The sequence below is a fragment of the Pogoniulus pusillus genome, chromosome 27 (assembly GCF_015220805.1).
Source record: "Pogoniulus pusillus isolate bPogPus1 chromosome 27, bPogPus1.pri, whole genome shotgun sequence".
NCBI classification, from domain to species: Eukaryota; Metazoa; Chordata; class Aves; order Piciformes; family Lybiidae; genus Pogoniulus; species Pogoniulus pusillus.
Window position 1 is genome coordinate 14,142,244 of NC_087290.1, and position 21,364 is coordinate 14,163,607.

Genomic DNA, 21,364 nt, shown 5'->3' on the forward strand with positions numbered 1-21,364 from the left:
GTATGGAAGAGCCGGGCCAGCTGGCACAGCGTTTGCCAAGCCTGGTCCCCTCTGGCGCTGGCGGCTGGCAGCATGCGGCGGGTCGCTCCCCGTCTGCAGAGCTGCAGCAGGACCTGTGCGAGACATGCCCTGGAGCTGGGTCCCGCCCGGGGCTCGGCTGGCCAGCGGCGCGGAGAGGCTGCTCCGGAGCGGGGAGCCAAGGAGGCAGCAGCGGCGGCGCCGCTGCCACCCGCGCAGCACGGGGAGAGGGGCGAACGCTCCAGACCCACGCGTGGGGACAGACCTTTGCCTCCCGGAGATCCACGCGGTGACCCCTGAGTGACCCGAGGTGATCCCTGCGGGAACCTCGACCCCTGCCGCAACTATGGCCCCCGAGGTGACCTCACTGCCCGAGCCAGCCCCGATCCGGGGAGTGCTGCCGGGGGCAGCCCGGGCCGGCCGGGCCCCATGCGGGCACAGCACGGCTGACGTCGGCGGCCTGCCTGCTCCCCGCCCGGGCCCCGCTCCCCGTTCCCCGCCCGGGCCCCGCTCCCCGCCCGGGCCCCGCTCCCCGCTCGGATCCCGCTCCCCGCCCGGGCCCCGCTCCCCGCCCGGGCCCCGCTCCCCGCCCGGGCCCCGCTCCCCGCCCGGGCCCCGCTCCCCGCCCGGGCCCCGCTCCCCGCCCGGGCCCCGCTCCCCGCTCGGATCCCGCTCCCCGCCCGGGCCCCGCTCCCCGCTCGGATCCCGCTCCCCGCCCGGGCCCCGCTCCCCGCTCGGATCCCGCTCCCCGCCCGGGCCCCGCTCCCCGCTCGGATCCCGCTCCCCGCCCGGGCCCCGCTCCCCGCCCGGGCCCCGCTCCCCGCTCGGATCCCGCTCCCCGCCCGGGCCCCGCTCCCCGCTCCCCGCCCGGGCCCCGCTCGGATCCCGCTCCCCGCCCGCTCCCCGCTCCCCGCCCGGGCCCCGCTCCCCGCTCCCCGCCCGGGCCGAGCGCCCTCCCCCGCGGCGGCGGCAGCAGCACGTGCGGCCCGTGCGGCAGCTCCCGGCGCGGCCCCGGCCGGCGGCCGCGATCCCTCCTCTCCCGGCGGCGGCCGCGGGTACCGGTACCGGTACCGATCCCTCCCGGGCCCCCCTCACCTTCCTCCGCATCGTCCTCAGGGTCGCGGCAGCTGGGCCGGGGGTCGAGCAGCTCCTGCAGCTGCTGCGCTAAGGGCGCCGCCATCTTGGCCAGGAGGGCGGGGCGAGGGGCGGGGCCTGGCGCGGCGTGGGGCGGGGCCAGCGGCGCGGGACGGCGAGGCCGGGACGGGTCCCGCAGGGTCCTAGCGCCCGCCGGGCCGGAGCCGGGGCTGGCTCTCGGGAAGCGGCCGGCCCGGAGGGCTGTTATCACAGGATAACGCTAATCGTGTCCGTGGAGGTGGTGAGAACCGGTGCTCGCCCGGTGCTCTGAAGCTGAGCAGCGCGGGCATAGAGGCAGCATAAAGGCGCAGGCTGGTTACAGCCTCTGAAATGCTACAACCAATTATTTAAGTCAACACTGCGCCGCTTTTAAGCACCACCGGGTGCACGGAACTGAGCGAATTCTTTTCTTGTTCCGTATGTCAAATGTTTTGCGGCCTCTGCTGAAGCCAAGGGCCCTCTTCCAGCAGCGAGAGCAGGTTCTCTGCTTAGCCCCTATCCTTGGGACTCCTTATGCAAGAGTAACGCTGGATCTACACCACGTAGGTCCTTACACCACATGGAGTCTCACATCAAAGTTACGCCAACTTCAGACAATCCACACCAGCACCGAAGCTCCTGGGATGCTTTTGCCCAGCACTGGCCAAAGCAGCCGCAAAGCGATGCAAAAGTGACCTCTGAGGGTGCTGCCAGGAGGTGGTTCTCCTGCTCTCCTGGGTTAGCCTGCTCACAGCTCCTGGCCGCTCCCTGCGCTGAGGTGGCTGCAGAACACAAGGTTCACACCTGAGCTGGGGAATGGCAGCAGAGAGTGGTGCATAATTTTGTTACAAGGGAGCAGGGACCCAAAATCCCAAATCGGGATCTCAAATCCAAGTTGCATGTGTAGGTCTGAATTCAGCCCACACTGTTAACAGTTTGAGGGTGGTCAGGGTTTGAAAATTCGACAACTGGTGTAGGGATGTTTGCCTGTGAAGGTACCAGCAGCATCCTGCCAGCTCCAGCCCTGGTTTGGAGGTGCATGAGCCACTTGCTCTCCTTGTCAGCACAAGACTCTTCCTCACTTCTTATCTGCTTTTAAACTCTATAAAAATTAATCCAGCCACGCTTTCTAATTAGGATGCAGGACTGTAGAGGCCAGGCGGCAGCAGCAGCAGCACTCCGGGATGCAGCTGCATCCCGCAGCAGCAGCAGCGTCCATGCAGAAATTCTCCTACAGAGGGCAGAGGAATATCATTAATTACCGCTGGCCTTCAGCCCCGGGGGTTTGATGCTCCCCACAACCTGGGATGGGGCTTGGGATGCTGGGAGACACCGAAGGAGGAGGCAACTGCAAAAAACCCAAACACCTTCCCCCTCCTCAAGTCTCTCCCTATGGAACTGTGCGATACAGGGTAGAGTGAAGGCAGTGCACAGTTCAGTTTCTGCAAACCCCAACGTTTACTGCAAATGCTCCTCAGCGTCTCTGCTGCTATTTCAAGCCTCTTTCAACTTTGTTTTGTAGTCTGTGTTTATTTCACCACGGCTTGATTGGCTGCCATAATGCTCTGCGCTGTGTGATGTAGGTTTGCTGCTGCTCCAGCGCTGTGAACCCAAGCACTGCTGTCTGAGGCTGGCTTTTTAACTGAGCCATGGGTTTGTAAAGCAGGAAACTCAGAACCCAGAGGATGTGCACACTCTGCCTCCCCTGGCCTTGCTGTTAGCTGATTTCTTTACATTTCCTTCATAGACATTAAATTTCCAGAGAGAAAAATGCCATTATAAACAAAGGGAGGAGCCTGGAGAAATTAGCCTATGGAAAATTAAGAAGCAGAAGCAAGAGTTTACCCAGGCAGTTTTTTAGGAGTAACAGACCAGCTACTTAACAACAACAAAACCAAACAACCCAGTGCCAAGCCCTCCTGCAGAAACACATTTTGAAACCTCTGTGGCAAAAGGCTGCTCTCTAACCTAACAAATAAAAAACAACACTGTTAATAAAGGGAGAGAGGCTTTTAGTGATGGTTAAATAAAGCATAGCCAATATAATTACTGTAAAATACACAGAGTTGAATTAGTCCTTTGGGGTAAAAAAAAAAAGGGCTTCTTGAAGTGGACAGCACTTTTGTCACCCACGGCAGCGAGAGCAGGATGTCACCCAGTGAGAGGAGCAGGGCCATTGTTTGACGCAAGTCCTTGAGCCAGCGACACAGGAAAATTCACATTTGCACAACTGGAAGCGTGAGGGGTTCTGCCAGAGCTTGTAGACCTCCTTCTGTTGTATCCTGCATCCCTCACTCCCATCAGTGCAAAGCAAAGGTGAGGGGGAAAAGCCTCCCCTGCGCAGATGGGCACATCGCACAGGACAGGGAGCAGGGGGAGACCCCCACACTGGGACTCACTCAGGTTACCCCAGCCCCACGCATTAGCACACAGCTGCAGGAGATGGAAATTCAGCATTTCTGCTAAGAAGATTCAGCCAACATAAAACAGCAGCAAACAGAAAATGCAGAGTGTGGAAGTCGTGGGCTGTTAAAATATTTCCACCACCAGTCTCTGTCCTTTGCTGTTTATCCTCTCTTTTGCCTTTCACTTAGCAGAGTAATTAAATCAGACGCTCAGGCTTGGTTTTAATTTCTGGTTCACATGCCCTCAAACCATGCTGCCACGGTTTGGCCTCATAAGCATGCAGAGAAAATATCTGTACAAAAAAAAAATACCTCATCAATAGCTTCTCAAGGAGGAAGCTGGTGAGAGCCTTGCTACGCAGCGCGGTGTGCTCTGCAAAGCCCTCCTCCTGGTTCTAAGCTCTGGGCAGAAGGCACCAGACTAACTGACATCACCTCCCTGGCATTGTCTCTCTTAATTTTACCTTTTATTTACATGCTTGTTTGCTAAACTGGCAATAACACCCTAAGCAGAGGAGATGATAACCAAGTGCATTTCTCTACTACAAGAAGCACTTCTCCCTTCTCTCATTCAGCTGCTTCCTTGCTCCCATGCTTGCAGAGCTTGTTAGTAAACTGTCGGATCCGACGGTTGCTTTGGCAGAGAGAGACCACACCATCCTGCCGTGTCTGTGGAACTACAGCTGGTTAATACAAATCCATTTCTTGGAGCATTTCTTTGCTTAAATACACAAAGAAAGGTGTGGGAAATGCCAAGCAGCTCACACCGTCAGTGAGCAGCCAGCTGCTCGGCCGTGTAGCCTGCACCCAGTAGCACCCAGCGTTGGGTCCTTCCCTTAGAGAGCAGAGTGGTGGAATGAGGTGGGCTGCAGGCACCGAGCTACAACGGGATTCCCAGAGAGATCCACAGGAATTACACATGCCAGAGCCGTGTCTGCTGCATTTAATTGAATTGCATTATCACTGGCAGGATTTGACCCACATAGCGAGGGCTGCGCTGCCAAAAATAGCTACAAGCCAGAGCTGAGCTTATCTGCCCCACACTTTGGCTGGCAAATGTAATTTCCAAACCCACCTTTTTCATTTCTTGTCATTCTGTTCCATTTTAAGATTTTTCTTTTTAAATCAGCAGCACAGGAGGGGGAAAAAAAAAAGAAGAAGAAGAAGAAGAAAAGAGGAGAAAAAAAATGGGAAGAAGCAGGAAAGAGGACAGATAAAATCTGTTCACAGAAAGAAATTACAGAACAAGGAATTTAGATGATGTACATAACAAACCCCACACTCCTTATAAATATTTATTACTATTTTTCCTCCAGGTTTTTATTTACTTGAGTATTTCTGCTAGTCCTAACCCATCTCTTCTGCTGAAAACCCCAATTGTTTTAACGATTTCATCAACCAGGAGTAGTTCCTCCCTCTAAAAACATAATGTGGGACTCGATGCACAGCCCAAAGATGCTCCCAGCAGACGAGAATTTTAAAGGCCACCCAACTACAATTTAAAAACAAAAAGGCTTTGTTTAGACAGAGAAAAAAAAAAAATCTCTTTTCCATGCCCAGAAAGGCCTCCCTGAGCAGACCCCAAGGGGCACAGGTTCCTGCGCCCAGCCAGCGCATTTGCCATGAGCATTGCTACCAGCCACGCTCCACAACACCCCTCCCGTGACTGTGGAAGTGGGGCAGTGTTTCCAGCTCAGGTATGCAGTCCATGCTGCTTGGTAATTCCTGTGCCCCCTGTTCACAAAACCCACCCTGGACCTGTCCTGTGAACCTGGGGCGCTGAGGGTTTCATGCCAAACCATGTGAGATGCCATCGGCCACTCTACGTGGTCAGATTCTGCAGGAAGCAAGTTTGTGTTAAATCCAGAAAGGGGGAAAAAAAAATCACATACTTCTTATTGTTGCCAAAATGCTCCCTAAAAAGTGCCCCGAATGTCACCAAAGCAGAGCTGCCCCTGAATTTGAAAGCAGCCTGTAACAGGAGACTGAAGAGAGAGCAGTTGTGCCCCTCAGCCCCAGAAGGGTGATGCAGAGGGTCAGAGCATTCCCCACGAGCCAGCCCACGACGCACACAACAAAACCAGTCCCAGCACAACCGGTGCAAACACTGCAGGAGGAGCAGCTGCCTCAGGAGCACCCTGGCCACGCCAGGTCCAGCAACCCCAAGTAGGGAGATTTCAGTATTTGAAGGTCAGCTACCTGCCAGGCCACTTCACTCTTCCATTTCTGTTATGATTCTGCATTTAACAAATAAAAGCTCTCCAGACAACAACCAACTCCACTTGTAAGCGTGACCCTGCGCTCTGTAGCTAAAAGCACCACAAATGGTGCTGAGAAAGAGACAAAAGACAGCAACCCCATAAACATTTATCATCAAAAGATATTTACACAGTCCCACTAATTTCATTTATAACTTCACAAGCATTTTGCTGGCATGAGGAATGCAGAGTGCTTTGGTACCATGGCAGACACAAAGAAAAGACTTTCCAGAAGCTGCTCCAGCTTCACAATTCCCTAGCCCCAGCTCCACAGCGCTGGAAGCATTTAAATGTGTATCAATTACTTAAATCTTAATGCATGCAAATGTATCTACTAGGGGTGGCAAGAGAAAGCAAAACTAGAGCATTTGTACTTCATATTGTGAGACCATGCAGAGCTTGGTCTCTGGTTCCTTCAAAACAAATCCAGACTGTGGCAAGAGGAATCCTTCCTAAGAGGGCACTGCAGTGGCTGCCAGTTCCCAGGATGGCAGAAGCATGCCCATCACCACTAGCAGTTTGAAACTGTCTTTCCTGACAGACTTGTATCTTGTGCTCACCGCCCAGCACTGGGCACAGGCAGAGAGTGAAGTAGCACACAGCATCTTTCTGCACATCATCATTCAGGGAAATTCTTACTCTTGGGATGCAAATCTCTGCCAAACGCTCCTGTCCTCCCAGCAAAGGCCTAAGCAGTGACCAGAGATGAAGGCAAGAGCAGCACTCAGTGAAGTGACAGCGCAGCTGGACAGCGCACACAACCGGTCTGGGCCGAAAGCAGAGCTGCTTGGTGCTGGAAACTCAGGGTGCTTTAAACCCCCTGTGACCAGACTAGGAGAACCTCTCTGTGTGGATTAGCTCAGTGTGAATGATGCTCACAGTGCCTGCCCTGTGCCTTCTCCCTACCAGGTAGCTAAGGGCTTTGCACAAGCCCCCAGTCTTGTGCGGTGCCATCCACCCTGGCTACAGCCATAGGTGCCATCCCACACTGGGTGAGCAGGCATGGGCTGTAACGTCACTGGGCTGCACCTTCTGCTGGGACATAGCAACAAGGTGAAGGTCACCCAAACCAGCAGCAGACAAGGGAAGAAAAGGACAAAGAGAGCAGTTACTGCTAAAACCACCTCTGCGATTCCCTGCACACGTATGGAATCACATACGTGGCACAGCCGCATCTCTGCAGCTCCAGCAGCAGCACACTCATGCCAAACCCACCCAAGCAGCACAGATTTTCCATGGCCCTGCTCCTGCAGACCCCTGTTCACCCAAGCCGTGCTGCTGAAGTCAATGGAAACGCTCTTGTAAACAAGGGCTTACAAGAACCCAACGTGACAATGATTTCAAAAGGAGTTTTGACTGTGCAATTGTTGCTGGATTAGGGGCTTCAGAAACGCTGAGCTCACTCTGAAGAGCACAGAATCCAAATCTGCAGAGTGCTGGGGCCTCCGGAGTGGATCCTGAGAAGCACAGAAGGATAGGCACAGCATTCAGCATGGGAATGGCTCCCTGGCTTCCCGGAGGTGGGCACAACCTTTGCGGAATGGATGGGAGCTGGGAGCAAACACAGGCTCCTCTCCCACCCTTTTACAAGCTGCTGACCTAAACTGAACCATATCACATCACTGCCTAAATGAACAGAGAATAAACTGCACAAAGACAAAAACAACCCTCAACAAACACACGTTACAAAAAACAAACACAAAAAGAACCCTCAACAAACAAAAGAAAGGGAAAAAAAAGAGAAGAAAATAACTCAGACAATTGAAAGGGGAAAAAAGAAAGAAAGAAAAAGAAAGAAAGAAAGAAAGAAAGAAAGAAAGAAAGAAAGAAAGAAAGAAAGAAAGAAAGAAAGAAAGAAAGAAAGAAAGAAAGAAAGAAAGAAAGAAAGAAAGAAAGAAAGGGGAAAAAACAGAAAGGAAAATAAATTAAAAGGAAAAAATGAAAGAAAAAAATGAAATGAAAAAAAAAAACGAAAAAAAATTACATGCAGGAAAAAAAACCAACCAAACAAACCACAAAACCACAGCCAAAAATGAGAAAGAAAAGGAGGGGACAAAAAAAAAAAGCTGAAGAAAAAGCCACTTGGCAGAGAGGTTTTCTACAACAGAAGCCTGTTTAGTGAAATTCTCATTAAAATTTAAATAATTGATTCCACAATAAAGCAGCAGCACGGAGCAGGAGCACAAACAAGCAGAATTTATCAACAGCACTCACCCAGATGAGTAAAAGTTTGCAATAAACAGCTCAGCCTTTACTGTGCTTCTATAAATGCAGAAAAAAAACCGCGGCAACAAAACATCCCAGCCACACAAAAGACAAATAAACGAGTCCCAGACAGAGCCCAGCAGTTTAGGAAGTCTCCCCTCTATTTAATAAAGCAGGAATTATTTATTTTTAGAAATGCTACCAGATCCCTCACAGGGAGTTAATAACCTTTATATTATTATATAAGACAGTTTTGCATTTAAAGTGAACTATTGCTTCATCTAGGTGCCCCTGTGCCGGGCAGAGAAACCAGGTCGTCAGCAAAATAAGAAATCACCACTGGAAATTACAACTCAGACAACTTGAAAGCATTTGGATTATTCCTCTCCCCCGCCACAGACCAAAGAGATAAATAAAGGAAGGGCTGGGAGCACAGCAGTCAGTGTTTTAGCATCAATTTCTGTGTCTGCAGAGTCAGGGTTAGCCGAGGGGCGAAGGGGAACGGGGCAGTTCTGGCCCATCCTAGCAGCTCAGGTGGGAAATATTTAAACCAGGATTTGACCTTCCAGAGCCAAACCAAATTCTTTCGCTTCTAACACAGGTCCTGTCCGGATCAGTGAGAGTTTTGAAGAGCTGCGGATTTGGGACGCTGCGATCATTTAGAATTAAACCAGCTCTCATTTCACGAGGCTGCAGACCTTTGTTTCATTTTTCACCAAGAACATTAGTATCAGCCTAGAGCAAAGCAAAGCATTCGCCCCCGCTGCCCTTCAGAGAACTTCATCTACTGCAGACACTATTAAACAATTGACTTTGCATCAGCTTGAAATAAAGGGATTAAAATTACTGTGATGACACTCAGGTTATGCTCTGTTCAAAACCATCCAACCAGGGTGGGGGGGAATAGAAATAAATTACCTTTGGAGAATTAATTTCAGCAAACTCAGATCGATTCAAGTGGCATCTCTGCAAGTGTTTCACATTTGCAATGCTGTTCTGTTTAGGCATAAACTCAGCCTCTGGAGAAGGCTTTTCCCTCGGCACAGAGCACAGACGGTTGAGCTGCCTGGCGGTTGGATCACTCTCCCCTTTCAGAGTTTAAGGTGCAGGGATCGTCTGTTCTTCCCCGGCCCAGGCTGCGGGCGGGGAGCGCGGTGGAGCTGCCACTGACCGCCAGCCGCATCGACAGCAGGCTTCAGGCTTCCAGCGAAGGAAGAGAGCGGCCCGGGGCCAGTAGCGGGGATCGGCCTTTTCCCGCGGCTCTTTTTACTCAGGGTTGGCGGGGGGGGGGGGGGGGGGGGGGGGGGGGGGGATCCAAAATAAAACTAGCTTAAAACATCGAATGAAACACAAGTTATCTAAACATCAGATTTTCTAATTTTATTAAAAACGCACAAATTTTATCCAACATGTTTCCTTTCATACAGTGAATGGTCTAATATGCACTGGAGGTCACACAAGCTTAGGTTTATTAGAACAATAAAAGACATATGAGAAAATTTAATATATAAAGGGGGAAAAAAAAAAGTAGCAGCTGTTGACTGCATATTTGACCATAAAATTTAAATATTTTGGACTTTTTTTTTTCTTCATTATTTTAAAGACACAAAAATAAAACCTGTGTGGGTCTATATAAGTCATATTAACAATCCCATGAATGTTCAACAGGACTAAAAATTAGCAAAGATGTCTGTTTGTTGTTAACACTTTTTAAATACCTTCTGGGGTTGCTGGTGCAAAGCACCTTACAGTAGTTGTGCTATCGACTTACTTTATTTGGCAACTGTCTGGGTTTTGTGGGGGGGTTTGTCTTTGCCTTCTGTAAACAACACCTTTTTACAAACTAGCACAGTGAACCACAAGCCCTGCAATCAGAACATCGACAGAAAAGGGAAAAAACGAACGATTTTGGTTGGTTGCTCAAAATATTTTGCTTCTTTTTTTTTTTTTTTTCTTGAACAAGAGGTTCTAAAACAGGATTTATTAGTAAAACATTGAGCTCCTGAATTTAACGTTAGACGTAAACAGTTGACTGTTTTTTTTTTTAGTTCAATAGAGTCTTTTTGTTTAGCTTTTCTCTCTCTCTCTCTCTCTCTGTGAAGGTAGAATACTTTGTGGTTTTTTTTGTTTTTGTTTTTGTTTTTGTTTTTGTTTTTTCAAGTCATTTTCGTTAGAGGTCTGGGTGGTGACCCTTGCTATGATGAGGAGGCTTTTGTACGTGTAGCTTTGTGAAGGTAGAAGAGTTGGTGCTGAGGGCTTTAACATTTAGCATTTGCTATTCTCGCAAAAAACAGAACGGAAACAAAAGAGACAAACGAACAAAAACCAAAAACCAAAAAGAAAGTTGTCCCACCTGATCGTCAGCAGGCTGAGATGGCTGCAGCTAAAAAGAGTTTCTTGTTGTCGAGCTTTCTGAGAGACAAAAATGAACAAATTCAGAGTGCCAGAACCATCCTTAACCGGGACCGCTAGAGTTCTTGAGGCTTTTTCTCCCCCTTTTTCTTTGACCTTTCCTTCATTCAGTTATTAATTCTGTTTGTTTGTTTTTAAAACGAGAAGTTTCTAAGGATTGTGGCTCTTTAGGATGACATCCAAAGAGGGTAATCAAACTTAACGCCATCCTACGGCATTGGCAGCAGTGTACTGCACAGCTTCACCAGTTTCTTTGTCAATGGTACAAAAAGAGTCCCCTTGCTTGTCTGATACAACCATAACATGAAGATTGTCCTGGTCTAGAGCAAAGCTTGCCTTGGAGCGATTTGGATTCAGTTCGTTCCCAAGGAAATATTGTCTTAGGGCAGGAGAGATGTTATATGTATTCATTTCTGTACACCATAACAATAAGCAGACTAGATGATCATCACTTACTTAGACCCAGTTTGTTTTAAAGCTACCACACAGCTGCTTCGTTCATTTCTGGTGGATGTGACAAGTGATTGCCATAGTTAGCACCACCGTTGACGGATATCGAAGAAAAAGGAGGGCTGGGACCAAAGACTTCCGCAGACATGGAGTGCAAGGACCCGGGCAGGTTGGGTTCGGGACTGGGTGAGTCTCCTGGGGGGGTGCGACATGATGTCAGTGAAGCGCTGAGCCTCACTGGAGGGGTGATGTCCGGGCAGGGGGTGGTCCATGGCCCCCAGGGGAGTGCCTGATGGCCCTGAGGAGGGCACGAACGGGAGGTCCACGGGGGTCTGCGCTTGAGATGAAGGAGGTCCTTGTGGGAAGAAATCATAATTGCTTCCAGGGCCGTAATACTCACTCTGATAATCTGGAGGACAAGGAGAGACAGAGGGAAGGTGACGCACAGGCAAAGGAACAGGGTAGAAAAGACAGGAGAGCGTTTTGAGTGGGTGCCACAAAGTGTCACCCAGAGCTGGTTGACCCCAAAAAGAGACTGAGCTGATGGCTTGGTTGGGCTCTGGCTCATTCCCAGACATCCCTTATTGCAGCAGCAGGGGAACACCGCAATGGTGCCTATGCCCTTAAAGGCTTTTTTCCAACTGAACCGGTTCTACGATTCCATGAAAGGAAACGGATCTCTCCAAGAACCCCCGGGAGCAAAGAAATAACGCCCGAGGAGCAAGCAAGCAACCCCCGAGGAGCTAGGAAACCGGACTCCGGGCAGGGCTGGGTGGGTTCGGATGGCATCACACGGCTCCGGAGACGGAGCAAAGAGCCCGAGCACGAGGAAGAGGAGGATGGAGCAGGGATGGGGAGCACGTTAACCCACCTCCGTAGAAGGAGAAGGGTCCGTTGGGGATGAGCTCTCCGGGCTCTAGCCGATCGACCAGCGGCCGCATCCTGCGCGGGCTGCGGAAGAAGGCGTGGCGCCGCGCACCCAGCGCGCTCAGCTGCTTCATGCGCCGCTCCTTGGAGCGCCGGTTCTGGAACCAGACCTGGGCCAGCGGCGGCAGAAAATCGGCGCTTAAGGGGAGCCGCGGCCGTGGGGGTCCCGCTCACGGCAGCTCGGGACGCGCCGCCACCCCGTGTCTCCGACGGAGCCGCCGTGGAACGACAACCGCTCCCACCTCGACATCCCCTCTCAGAGCTCCCCAGGACCTCTTTTGTTCGGGAGACCCCGGTCTGGCGCATCCCGTGTCCCCACCCGCCTCGTTTCAAACGGGGCCGAGCCCCCACACATGAACCCAGTTTCCCGGCGCCTGCAGGCTGCAGGTCAAGAATGATTGAGTTAATTCTGATTACCCTGACGAGCTTACTCCTAATTACCCTCACACTGAGCCTCTCCAATCTAACCTCGTCCTTAATGGTCCTTTAACCCCCCATTACCCTCAGCGCCGCGGGTTTATAAACCTCCCCGCAATCCCCGCGCCTTGCCCCCCTGATTTCTCCATTAACCCCTCACATTTCTGGTTATTAATTTCGATGCCATTTCCAGCTTCTTTAGGACTTTCTGTAAGAAACCCACAGCTCTGCCCCGCCGACGGGGCCGTCCCCATAAAGCACGATTTGAAACGACGACAGAGCTTCCCCCGGCCCTGCGGTGCGGGGGCTGCCGAGGGTCTGTCCCTCCACAGTCCTGCATTCCCAGCAGCGTGCAAAGCCGTGCCCGGTGTCCCCGGAGTGCGGTGGGAGCTCGGTACCTGGATGACCCGCATGTTGAGGCCGGTCTCTTGTGCCAGCTGCTCCCTGATGTGCCGGGTGGGTTTTGGGGTGGCCGCGAAGGCGGCTTTCAGAGTCTCTAGCTGTTTGGCTTTGATGGTGGTGCGAGGGCCCCGTCGCTTGGCCCCCAGGTTCTGGTCGTCGTTTTCGTTGCTGCCCGTTTCCTTGTCGGACACGTTGGCGCTTTCCGAGTCCTTGGCATCGTCTTGGGAAGGGTCTTGGGAGTCGGGGGACAGGCTGGGGTCACTGCCGGTGGTGGCTATGGGAGGGTAAACCGGGTCACGGTCAGCCCGGGGGCAGCTGGGGTGGAAATACCGATCGCGGGGGACGGGCTGAGGAACGACCCGGGGAGAGGAGAGAGTGCATGGGAGAGGGGAAGGAAAGGGAAAAGGGAGAAAAGACAGAATAGAAACAGAGATGAGAAAAGATATAAGAAAAGAGGGAGTACAAAGAAAGGAGAGGAGAAATAAATAGAGGAGAAAGAAGGGAGAGAAGAGGACCGGGCTGACCTCGGAAGAAACCGAGGCTGGGCGCGTTCCCGCTCTGCACCCCTCCGGCCGCGCTCCCTCACCTGAATGCAGGCTGTTTTCTTTGGCAGTATTGCTGTTGTTTAGGTAATCTTCTTTGCAGACGAACTTGTTTTCGTCGATGATGTAGAGCTCCTCGCCGGTAGAGAGTTGCTTGTTACACATCATACACGTAAAACAGTTCAAGTGGAACACTTTGCTCCGCGCCCTGCGGACCAGGTCGCTGGGGGAGATGCCCTGGGCACAGCCCGCACACTTGGTCCCGAAACACCTGCGAGGTGGGGGGGAAGGAAGAGGCCGGGGAGCGGGGATCAGAGCTGCGGGATTTTACCGGGAACCACCCGCAGCCCGGTGCCGCCTGGTGCCACCGGGCCCAGCTCTTTTCCCTGTCGCCTCTGCTCGCCCCGCAACGGAACGAGATGAACTGGCGCATCCCCACCGAGCGCTCTCACTGTTAACGAGAGAACGAATACCCGAATTTAAATACATCAGACAAGAAAGGACGCGATGCGGGTAGCTGATGAGGAGCTGCGGAATGGATTAAACACTGGGGCTGCCCCTCCGCACCCCGGCACATGGGTTTACGCCGCGCTAACAAACATCACGCAGAAATCCTTATCCGTTATTAATGGCCCACGGCCGCGTGTTGGCTGGAGGAGCCGCCGCTCCAGGCTCGGCCGGTGCCGGGGAGCCCCGGGCCCGCATCGGGCACCGAAGCCTCCAGCGCTGCGCTCCCCGCCAGGATCGGGCTTCCGGTAGCCAGACCTGGTGTAGCGCCGGTCACCGTGTCCGAGGAGGAGCGGTGGGGCTCGGGGTAGCGCTCCGGCATGCAAGGCTGAAGGCTCTGCGGGCATTCCGGCCAGTACCGGCGGGCCGGGGCCCGCTCCCTGCCTGGAATTATTCCAGGACCCGTCGGGATGAATGAATGTCACTACCCGCTCCCCTCTCTTTCAGTCCGAGGGGGTGGCAGAGGTGGGTCGTTGTCCTCCGGAGCAGCCTCGGGTCGGCTTAGCGAGAAGCGCTGGGCCTGCCGAGGCTCGCACCCTCGCCACACTAAGCCTTCCCCGCCGGGACGGTAGCGGGCTCCGGGTGTGCTGGAAACATCACTGTGCTTCGGTCCGCTCACGGTCGCGTAACGCCCCGCCGAGAAGCCTCGGCAAAGTGCTGCAGGCCCGGGGCCGAAACAGCCCCCGGCTGCTCGCCCGCCAGCAGCGGGGCCCGGTCCGCACCGCCCCCGGTCAATAGTTTCGAGGCAACTTTGGGCAACTTGAGCTCGGCCGGTGCCCGCGGAGAGCGGCCGCGCCTCGACAGGGTGCCCGGCGGGTCCCTTCTCCGGGATATCTCCCGGAGGAGTAACAGGGGGTTCGACAGTGTTCTCACGGAGGGGAAAAAGGAGGCATTTGTGGGTTAGTCTGAGAAACAGGGGGAAAACACGCAACAAACCAAAACAAAAGAGAAAAGGGAAGATGAGAAATGGAAGGGAAGGATGTAGGGCTGCGGGCAGGGCGGGCCGGTACTCACCGAAAGAAGTCGTTTTTGCAGTAAAGCTTGCCTTCTCGCGAAAAGCATTTCTCTGTCAAATTGCATTTACATTCACAGCACTGAACACACTTCACATGCCAAGCCCTGTCCAGTACATTCAACAAAAACCGGTCCAAGATTGGCCTTTTGCAGCCTGCACAGTGAACCATTGTCTTTGGTTATTTCTGAGGGTGGGGGGGGTGTTGATTCCCAGGTGTCAAGCAAAAACAAAACAAAACCAAACCACCCCAAAAAATTAATTAAAACCAACAAAATCGTTTGAAAAAAAAAAAAAGACGACACCGGCGTAGGTTTGCTTTTTTTGTTTGTTTGATTGATTATTATTTTTGTGTGTGTGCGCGTGTGTTTGTTTTAAAAAGCCTCGGAGAAGCAAAGGAGGAGAAAAAGGGAGGAAGAAGGGGGAAAAAAAAAAATCTTCGTTGAAGTGTCCTAGGAGGGATACAGAGGAGAAACTACCCCAGAAGCCCGAGGAGATCAGAGCTTCACACCATCGCAGAGTCCCGTCCGCTACCAATCGCAACAGCAACGATAATAATAATAATAATAATAACAACAATAAACCAACAAGGACTAAAAATTTTAAAATTAAAAAAGAAAAAAAATAAAGGGAAAAAAAAAAACAAACAACCAACCGCCAAAAAGCGAGCGTGATGAGTTTTTCTCAGGTCTGAGGTAGAGCAGTCAGGAGTCAAAGTGCTTTTTCCCAAAAAGAAATCAAAGGAGGAAAAAAAAAATTACCAAAAAAAAGAAAAAGAAAAAGAAATAACAAAAGGGGACATGGAGCCCCGAGAGCGGTCAGAGGGGCTCTGCCTGTCGCCGTCGCGACATGGCCCTACGCACCACGGAGCGGGCCGCCGTCCTTACGCGGGTGGGTGGGGGGTGTGTGCGGTGGGTGGATGGATGGAGGGGGGGGCTCAGACGCTCCGCGGCTTCTCGCTCCGTCCTCTCTCTCTCTCTCCTCTCCTCTTTCCCTCGACGTCTCGGAGATACGGTCGCGCCCGGTTCCTGCCTACCCCCCGCGCGTTACCCGCGGCGGCCGGCCGCTTTCCCACCGAGCCGGCGCGGCATCGCCTGGCTCTACCGGCTTTTGTTCCACCTCCCTCGGTATCGGTGTGGCGTGTGGTGCCGTGTCGGGAGCGGAGGGGGAGGGCGGGAGGGGAGGGCGGGCGGAGGGCAGGATCGCGGCGCTGCCCGCGCCGTCCCGGCCGCGCTGGGCGCTCTGCATGTTCCCGGCAGCCCCGCGCCCGCAGCCTTATGCACCGCGCGTCCACGTCACCGCCCGCTTCGGCCAATCAGCGCCGCCGATGCTGCCAGCCCCCCCCCTCCATCTCTCCAACACACCCCCCACCCATCCCCACCCCACCCCTCCGACAGCGGCCGCCGACCGCCGAGCACCGGACGGGGCGTCCGCGCCCCTTTATAGAGCCGCCGGGGCGCCGCCGCTCCGCACCCGCCATGAACGGACCGACGGACGGACCGACAGACACGGGCCCGCAGTGAACCGACAGACTCACCGACGGCGGTCAGACCGACCGACAGACCGCACACGGCTTGCACTTGCACCGACAGACTGGCAGACCGACAAACCGACCTACGGACAGACCGAAACGGCCCACAGTACACTGACAGACCGACGGACAGACTGCACTCGGCCCACAGCGCACCAACAGACCGACGGACAAACAGACAGACAGACAGCACTCGATCCACAGTATACCAACAGACAGATCGGCCGACTGATGGACAGGTTGCATCAGGCCGGCACTGCACCGACAGAACAACCGACAAGGGCCCGCTGCCGCGCACCAATGGACCGACGGACGCACCGTTCCCCAGCTCGGGCCGGTGCAGCGGGTAGGTTGTGTCGGTGCAATGTGGGTGAACTTGGTAACGGGATCGTTCGTCGGGTTCTGGGACCACCCCCATTGGGTGGAGAATCCGCTATAGGGACGCCTTGGTCTCTGCTACCCGAAGGGCGGCACCGCTGGGGAGCGGCGTCCAAGGAGTTCCCGGTTGAGCAGAGGTCTCCTCCCCATTACTAACGGTGGCACATGAGGGTGGAGGGCGCGGAGCGCATCGCCGACGGCTTACTTTTCCCAGGAGAAAAGGTCCGGAAAGGCCGACCTCGAGGCCCTAGAGGGGTCCAAGCGAGGCTGCGTCGGTGAGGAGGGGGCGGCGGGTCCCGGGGCTGCCCGCCCATCGTGAGCAGAAGGAAAACGCCATTAACTCCGTAGCGGTTCTGTTACCGGCGCTCGCAGCACCCGTCCGGAGCCGATCGACTCCAACCGTTGGTGATGCACTTTTATGGCATTTCCTTTTTTGGGGGCAGCAAATGAAAATCGATTTGCTTTTGCCTTCCAGGGGGTCGATCGGTACTGGGACGGTTAGAGGGACGTGATTTCTCTTTGCCGCCCGGCGGGAGCTGCCGAAGCGGCACCTCCCGGTAGACTCGGGCAGAGCCCCGGGACTACCCCGGACTCTCGGCGGCGGAGCCCTCGCTCCTACCTTCCCCGACTGACTGAGGGAGAATTGGGAAGAAAATACCAGATTAAACAGCCCAGGGTTACAAATGCGGATGAGAACCGGGACCGAGCGCGGGGCGTGATGGCAGAAGCCCCCCCCCCGCCCCGCATCCCGCACTCTCACGCACCGTCCACACTTCTCTCTCGTCTGTTTCCCTCCTCCTTCTGAATCACCAAAAAACCCCCCAAACAAACAAATCCCCAAAACAATCACCACTCCCTCCACCAACCCCTCCGACAACAAACAACCAAATCAAAACAAACCAAAACCAATCAGAAAGTGAGTCAGTCAGTTAGGAGTTGTAAACGAAAAAGGAAAAACTCAAGAAACCCGCTCCGGTGCCCCGTGCCCTGCCTGTCGGTGGCGGATGGGGCTGGCAGGGGGTGCGGGGTCTGCGGAGCAGTTCCTGAGGTTGTCCCTTGGTGCTCCTGCGGGTGTTTAAAAGCCTCGGGTCTGCGTCCTCCATTTGCTCCCCACCTCGCCCCCGAAGTTTCCCTTTTTCTCCGAGCCGGCCATTACGGCCCCGTCGGGGCCGCGTCGGGCTCTCTGCGTCCCTGCCCCTCCTGCCCAGCTGTTGGTCTGCTTGGCCGCCGGTTGCGGGGATCAATAGACCCCCAGGCACCCCCCTCCTCCATCCCACTCTACCCCCCTGCCCGGTCCCCCCGCATATGGGCCGCTTCTCATGCGGAGCGGAGGGACCGGGGCGGTGCGGACGGCCCCGCTCCGCCGCCCGGGAAGGTGACAGCTGTGAGCTGCCGTCAGGGGACAGCTTCCCTTTGACTGCGGGCCCCCAAGTGACATGTGGTGCTGGGGATGAATGAGGGGAAGGAGATGAGCATCTTATGTCCAGCAAGCACCAGTTTTTCACAGCGATTTGGGTTGGTTTGGGGTTTTTTTGTTGTTGTTTTTTTTTCCCCAGGAGGTAGCGACAGCATCTGGTTGTCTCCTGCCCCACCCCCGCCCTCCCCCTGCCAGATTCCGTGGGGACGGGACCGCTGTGTCCCGTCTCCGTCATCGCTAGATCTACGGAGAGGGAGCGGAGCGCCTCGGCCCGGGGTCCATGGCTGATTTAACGGCGGGGCTCCCTGCCTGCCCCGCCACACGCAAATTCCCCCAAACTACTCTCGGGAGGGGACTGTTCCCCCGAGGTGGGGGGACCGTGGCATGCTCTAAGTCCATCTCTCCTCCCTATCCCCCTCCCCACAGACACCGACGCCGTAGGGTGAAAATGGCAGCGCCGATTCAAGCACGCTCCCAACAGAGCTCCCTATAACCCAGCTCCCTCGATCCGCTTCTGTCCCGAGGGACCGGCATGTCCCGACATGGGGCACCCTCGCGGGTCAAGGGAATCCACGGAATTTGAAGAGAGGGGGCAAAAAAATCCTGCCGACCCCCTGCCATGGGAATGACCAGCACGGAGCTATCTGGACTGCCGCGGCTCCCTCGGAGGGCACGGCTCTGGGTTGGAGTTATTTTTGGGGGGAGTTTCGTTGTATTTTGCAATTCAACCAGGTCCGTTCCCGGTTCCCAGCCCCCGAGGAGAGAGAGGAACCCCGGGGAAAACCAGGACCAGAAAGTTTCAGAGCCGGTGCCGAAAGAGAGAGAAATTAAAAGAGTAGAAGGGAAATAAAAAGAGTAAAACCTAACCAAACAAAAATTAAAAGGGTAAAAAGAAATTAAAATAGTAATAAATGAAATACCTCAAATTTACTTTAACTCTGATAGATAAAAAGGGTGGTGGTGGGTGGGTGGAGGGAAATCCCTTTCCAAGAGGGTTTGAATTTGCATTTTATTGGTGTCGATCCCGGCTTTTTTAGTTAAACATCACCCAGTTTATCATCAGGCGTTTTATTCTACACCGCTGCGCTGGGTAATGGGATTTTGGTCTCCTTTACCGGGCACCAGTGCTGTGGCAACACCGCAGTCGCTTCACCCCACACTGGGAACATCCCCCTCATCCCCATCATCTTCCAAAAAAAGCAAAGAACTTTCTTCCTGCCCTGGCACAGACACTTTTCCTGCCATTTCTGCGCTAAGAATTGCGTCTTTGCAATTTAATTCGAATCCCCTCCATCCCCTTCCTTCTCAACGACCGCAACCGAGATCAAGAATGCTACCGGGCTTCTCCGTGCTCTGATGAGGCGAAGGAAGCAGGCTAAACCCCCTCTTTGATCTCCCTGCATCCCGAGAAAACGCCGTCTGGAACGGTGGGGGATGCTCCGATCCTCCCCGGGGCTCCCGGAGCGGGAGAGCCGGAGCGGATCAGAGCATCCCCTTGCCGTTCCGGGTAGTGCTGGCGGGTACATCGGCGGAGAGGATGGGATGTCCACCTCCCTAAAACTTTTCCTCCTCAGGAAGAGCATCTCGGCTTGATCAAATATATATTTGACTAGCATACTCATCAAATATCGAAGTTCACATACAATTAAGCCTGGAGAATATCCCATGAAATAAACCGGGTGCTGGACAGGATCCATTCATCCTTAATTTCTGCACCCTTTTGTTGTTGTTGTTCCCCCTCGCCCCACTCCTCCTTGATTATTATCTCTCCACGTTGCTAAATGTTGTCACCTCATGCACTGCTGATGGGAAATAGAGTTAATAAACAATTACAAATCCGAGCTGTGCCTCTCTGGCTTTGACTGAGAGATGCCGGTGGAGATGAGAAAAGGGCTGGGGGTGGTGATGTGGTGGTGGGGGGGTGTATCTGAACCTAGTCCCGAGGTGGGGAACTGGCTGAGGTAAGAAGCCGGTTGTGTGCGAACTGAAGGGGATTCTTAACATTGTTAAAGAGAGAAAAGGGCAGATAAAAGACAAGTAAAAGAGAAAAGAAAAACAAAAAGTAAAGAGGGAGTGGGGGTGGGGTGGGGGGCTGGGCGGAGACGATAAAAAAAGAGGGTGAAACAAACCCCAGGAGGATGCAGCGATCCCGGCTCATCCATCTTCATTGTCTCCGTGTGTGCAAAAGCAACTCCAGTAGAAGGAAAAGCCACTATCAAAGCCATGGCTTTATTTTATATCCTATAGATCAGGAGGGAGGCAAAGCTTTATTTTCGCCCAGAGACAGATATTTTATTTCTCTCTTACGGTTTTATGTGTGAGAGATGTCAAAAAGGTAAAATAGATTGCTAATGCATAGGCAAAACGAAGCTGTTTTGGCATGCTCTGTGTCATGAGGTCTCCCAGGGAGAGCAGGCTGGGGATTTAGGGCTGATGGGAGACTCGGGGGGATTTCTGCTAAAACATCTCTCTCCATAAATTCAGCCACATGGCCAGCTCGGAAGGGAGAAAGACTTTTAAAGCGGAAGACGTGGAAGCGTGGCAGAGCAGAGCAGGGGGGGGAATCCCCCCCCAGCCCTCCTTTAGCCCCATTGTTTTAGGCTGGGGGGTTTTATACTGCCAGTTCTCATCACTCCTTCGTGCTGAGCTCCCACTCCCAGCAACACGAAGCACCCCTGGCTCGTCCAGCCTTGTCTGTGCTCACTCATCACTCCACTTCAGCACACTCCTCACCTTAGCTGATATTATTCACTCCAGAAAAAAACCAACCACAAACCCAAGCCAGCAGCCCCCCACTCTTAAGCCCTGCAATTGTCTCCACAGCCTCTCCGCAGCTGCCTCTCTCCTGCAACCCCACAGTGGATTTTGCAAAGGACCTTTTGCAAAGTTTAAAATATATCTCCCCAAGCTGCAACAATTTTCCTACTTTTTTTTGACCTCGGGGATTTACTTAGCGTGTTAAGTTCAAGGCTCAGAAGCCCAAGGCTATTACTCATTGAGGCACTCCCACCGCCACCACCACTTTTCATCACATATTTTATCATTTGACTTCCTGGGCTTAAATTCATGTTATGGCAAATAATGGATGGTAATACTTTCCCCCTTCCCCATGCTAATTGTCTTGTCTGACAACCTCTGCATCCACAATGATTTAAAGCAAACAACGGCACAGCGAGACCGGGAGGACAAACCAGCACAAAACATCCGCAGGAGCCCTGCAGCTCCCGGCTCTTCCCTCACAAGGTGATTGGGGGGGGGGGGGGGGGGGAGTGTGTTGCATCTGGAGCACAGCAAGACCCCCTCTCTTGCTGGAGTCACCAAGGTACCCTGCAGGCCTCTGGGCCCCTCTGTCTTTGCTGCCCCAAATCTC

General features: G+C 53.8%; 3 protein-coding genes across 3 annotated transcripts in view; 1 reads left to right on the forward strand and 2 right to left on the reverse strand.

Annotated features, from left to right (window-relative positions):
* AATF (apoptosis antagonizing transcription factor) overlaps positions 1–1,211 on the reverse strand; it is a 49,080-nt gene extending 47,869 nt beyond the window's left edge. The window contains exon 1 of the mRNA XM_064165894.1: positions 1,114–1,211. Coding sequence (XP_064021964.1) covers positions 1,114–1,198 — 85 coding nt within the window. The 5' untranslated portion in view covers positions 1,199–1,211. The remainder of the gene's footprint in view (positions 1–1,113) is intronic.
* Positions 1,212–9,353: 8,142 nt separating this feature from the next.
* On the reverse strand, positions 9,354–15,830 carry LHX1 (LIM homeobox 1). The gene is given in 6 exon segments (XM_064166168.1): positions 9,354–11,063; positions 11,065–11,270; positions 11,733–11,898; positions 12,604–12,881; positions 13,194–13,420; positions 14,671–15,830. Coding segments are annotated over 6 exon segments (1,221 nt in total). The 5' UTR covers positions 14,841–15,830; the 3' UTR covers positions 9,354–10,889.
* On the forward strand, positions 15,518–19,835 carry LOC135187767 (uncharacterized). The gene is made up of 3 exons (XM_064166780.1): positions 15,518–15,559; positions 15,678–16,545; positions 18,421–19,835. The coding sequence occupies exons 1-3, from the start codon at positions 15,518–15,520 to the stop codon at positions 18,438–18,440; spliced, it is 930 nt and encodes a 309-aa protein (XP_064022850.1). The 3' UTR covers positions 18,441–19,835.
* Positions 19,836–21,364: the final 1,529 nt, after the last annotated feature.

Excerpts from the sequence above, each read along its gene's own strand:
- LOC135187767 (XM_064166780.1), top strand. The coding sequence starts at position 15,518 with ATGGCCCTACGCACCACGGAGCGGGCCGCCGTCCTTACGCGG. Across the intron at positions 15,560-15,677 it reads GGGCCGCCGTCCTTACGCGG|ATACGGTCGCGCCCGGTTCC; the intron begins GTGGGTGGGGGG and ends GACGTCTCGGAG. Across the intron at positions 16,546-18,420 it reads AGCTCGGGCCGGTGCAGCGG|ACACCGACGCCGTAGGGTGA; the intron begins GTAGGTTGTGTC and ends CCCTCCCCACAG.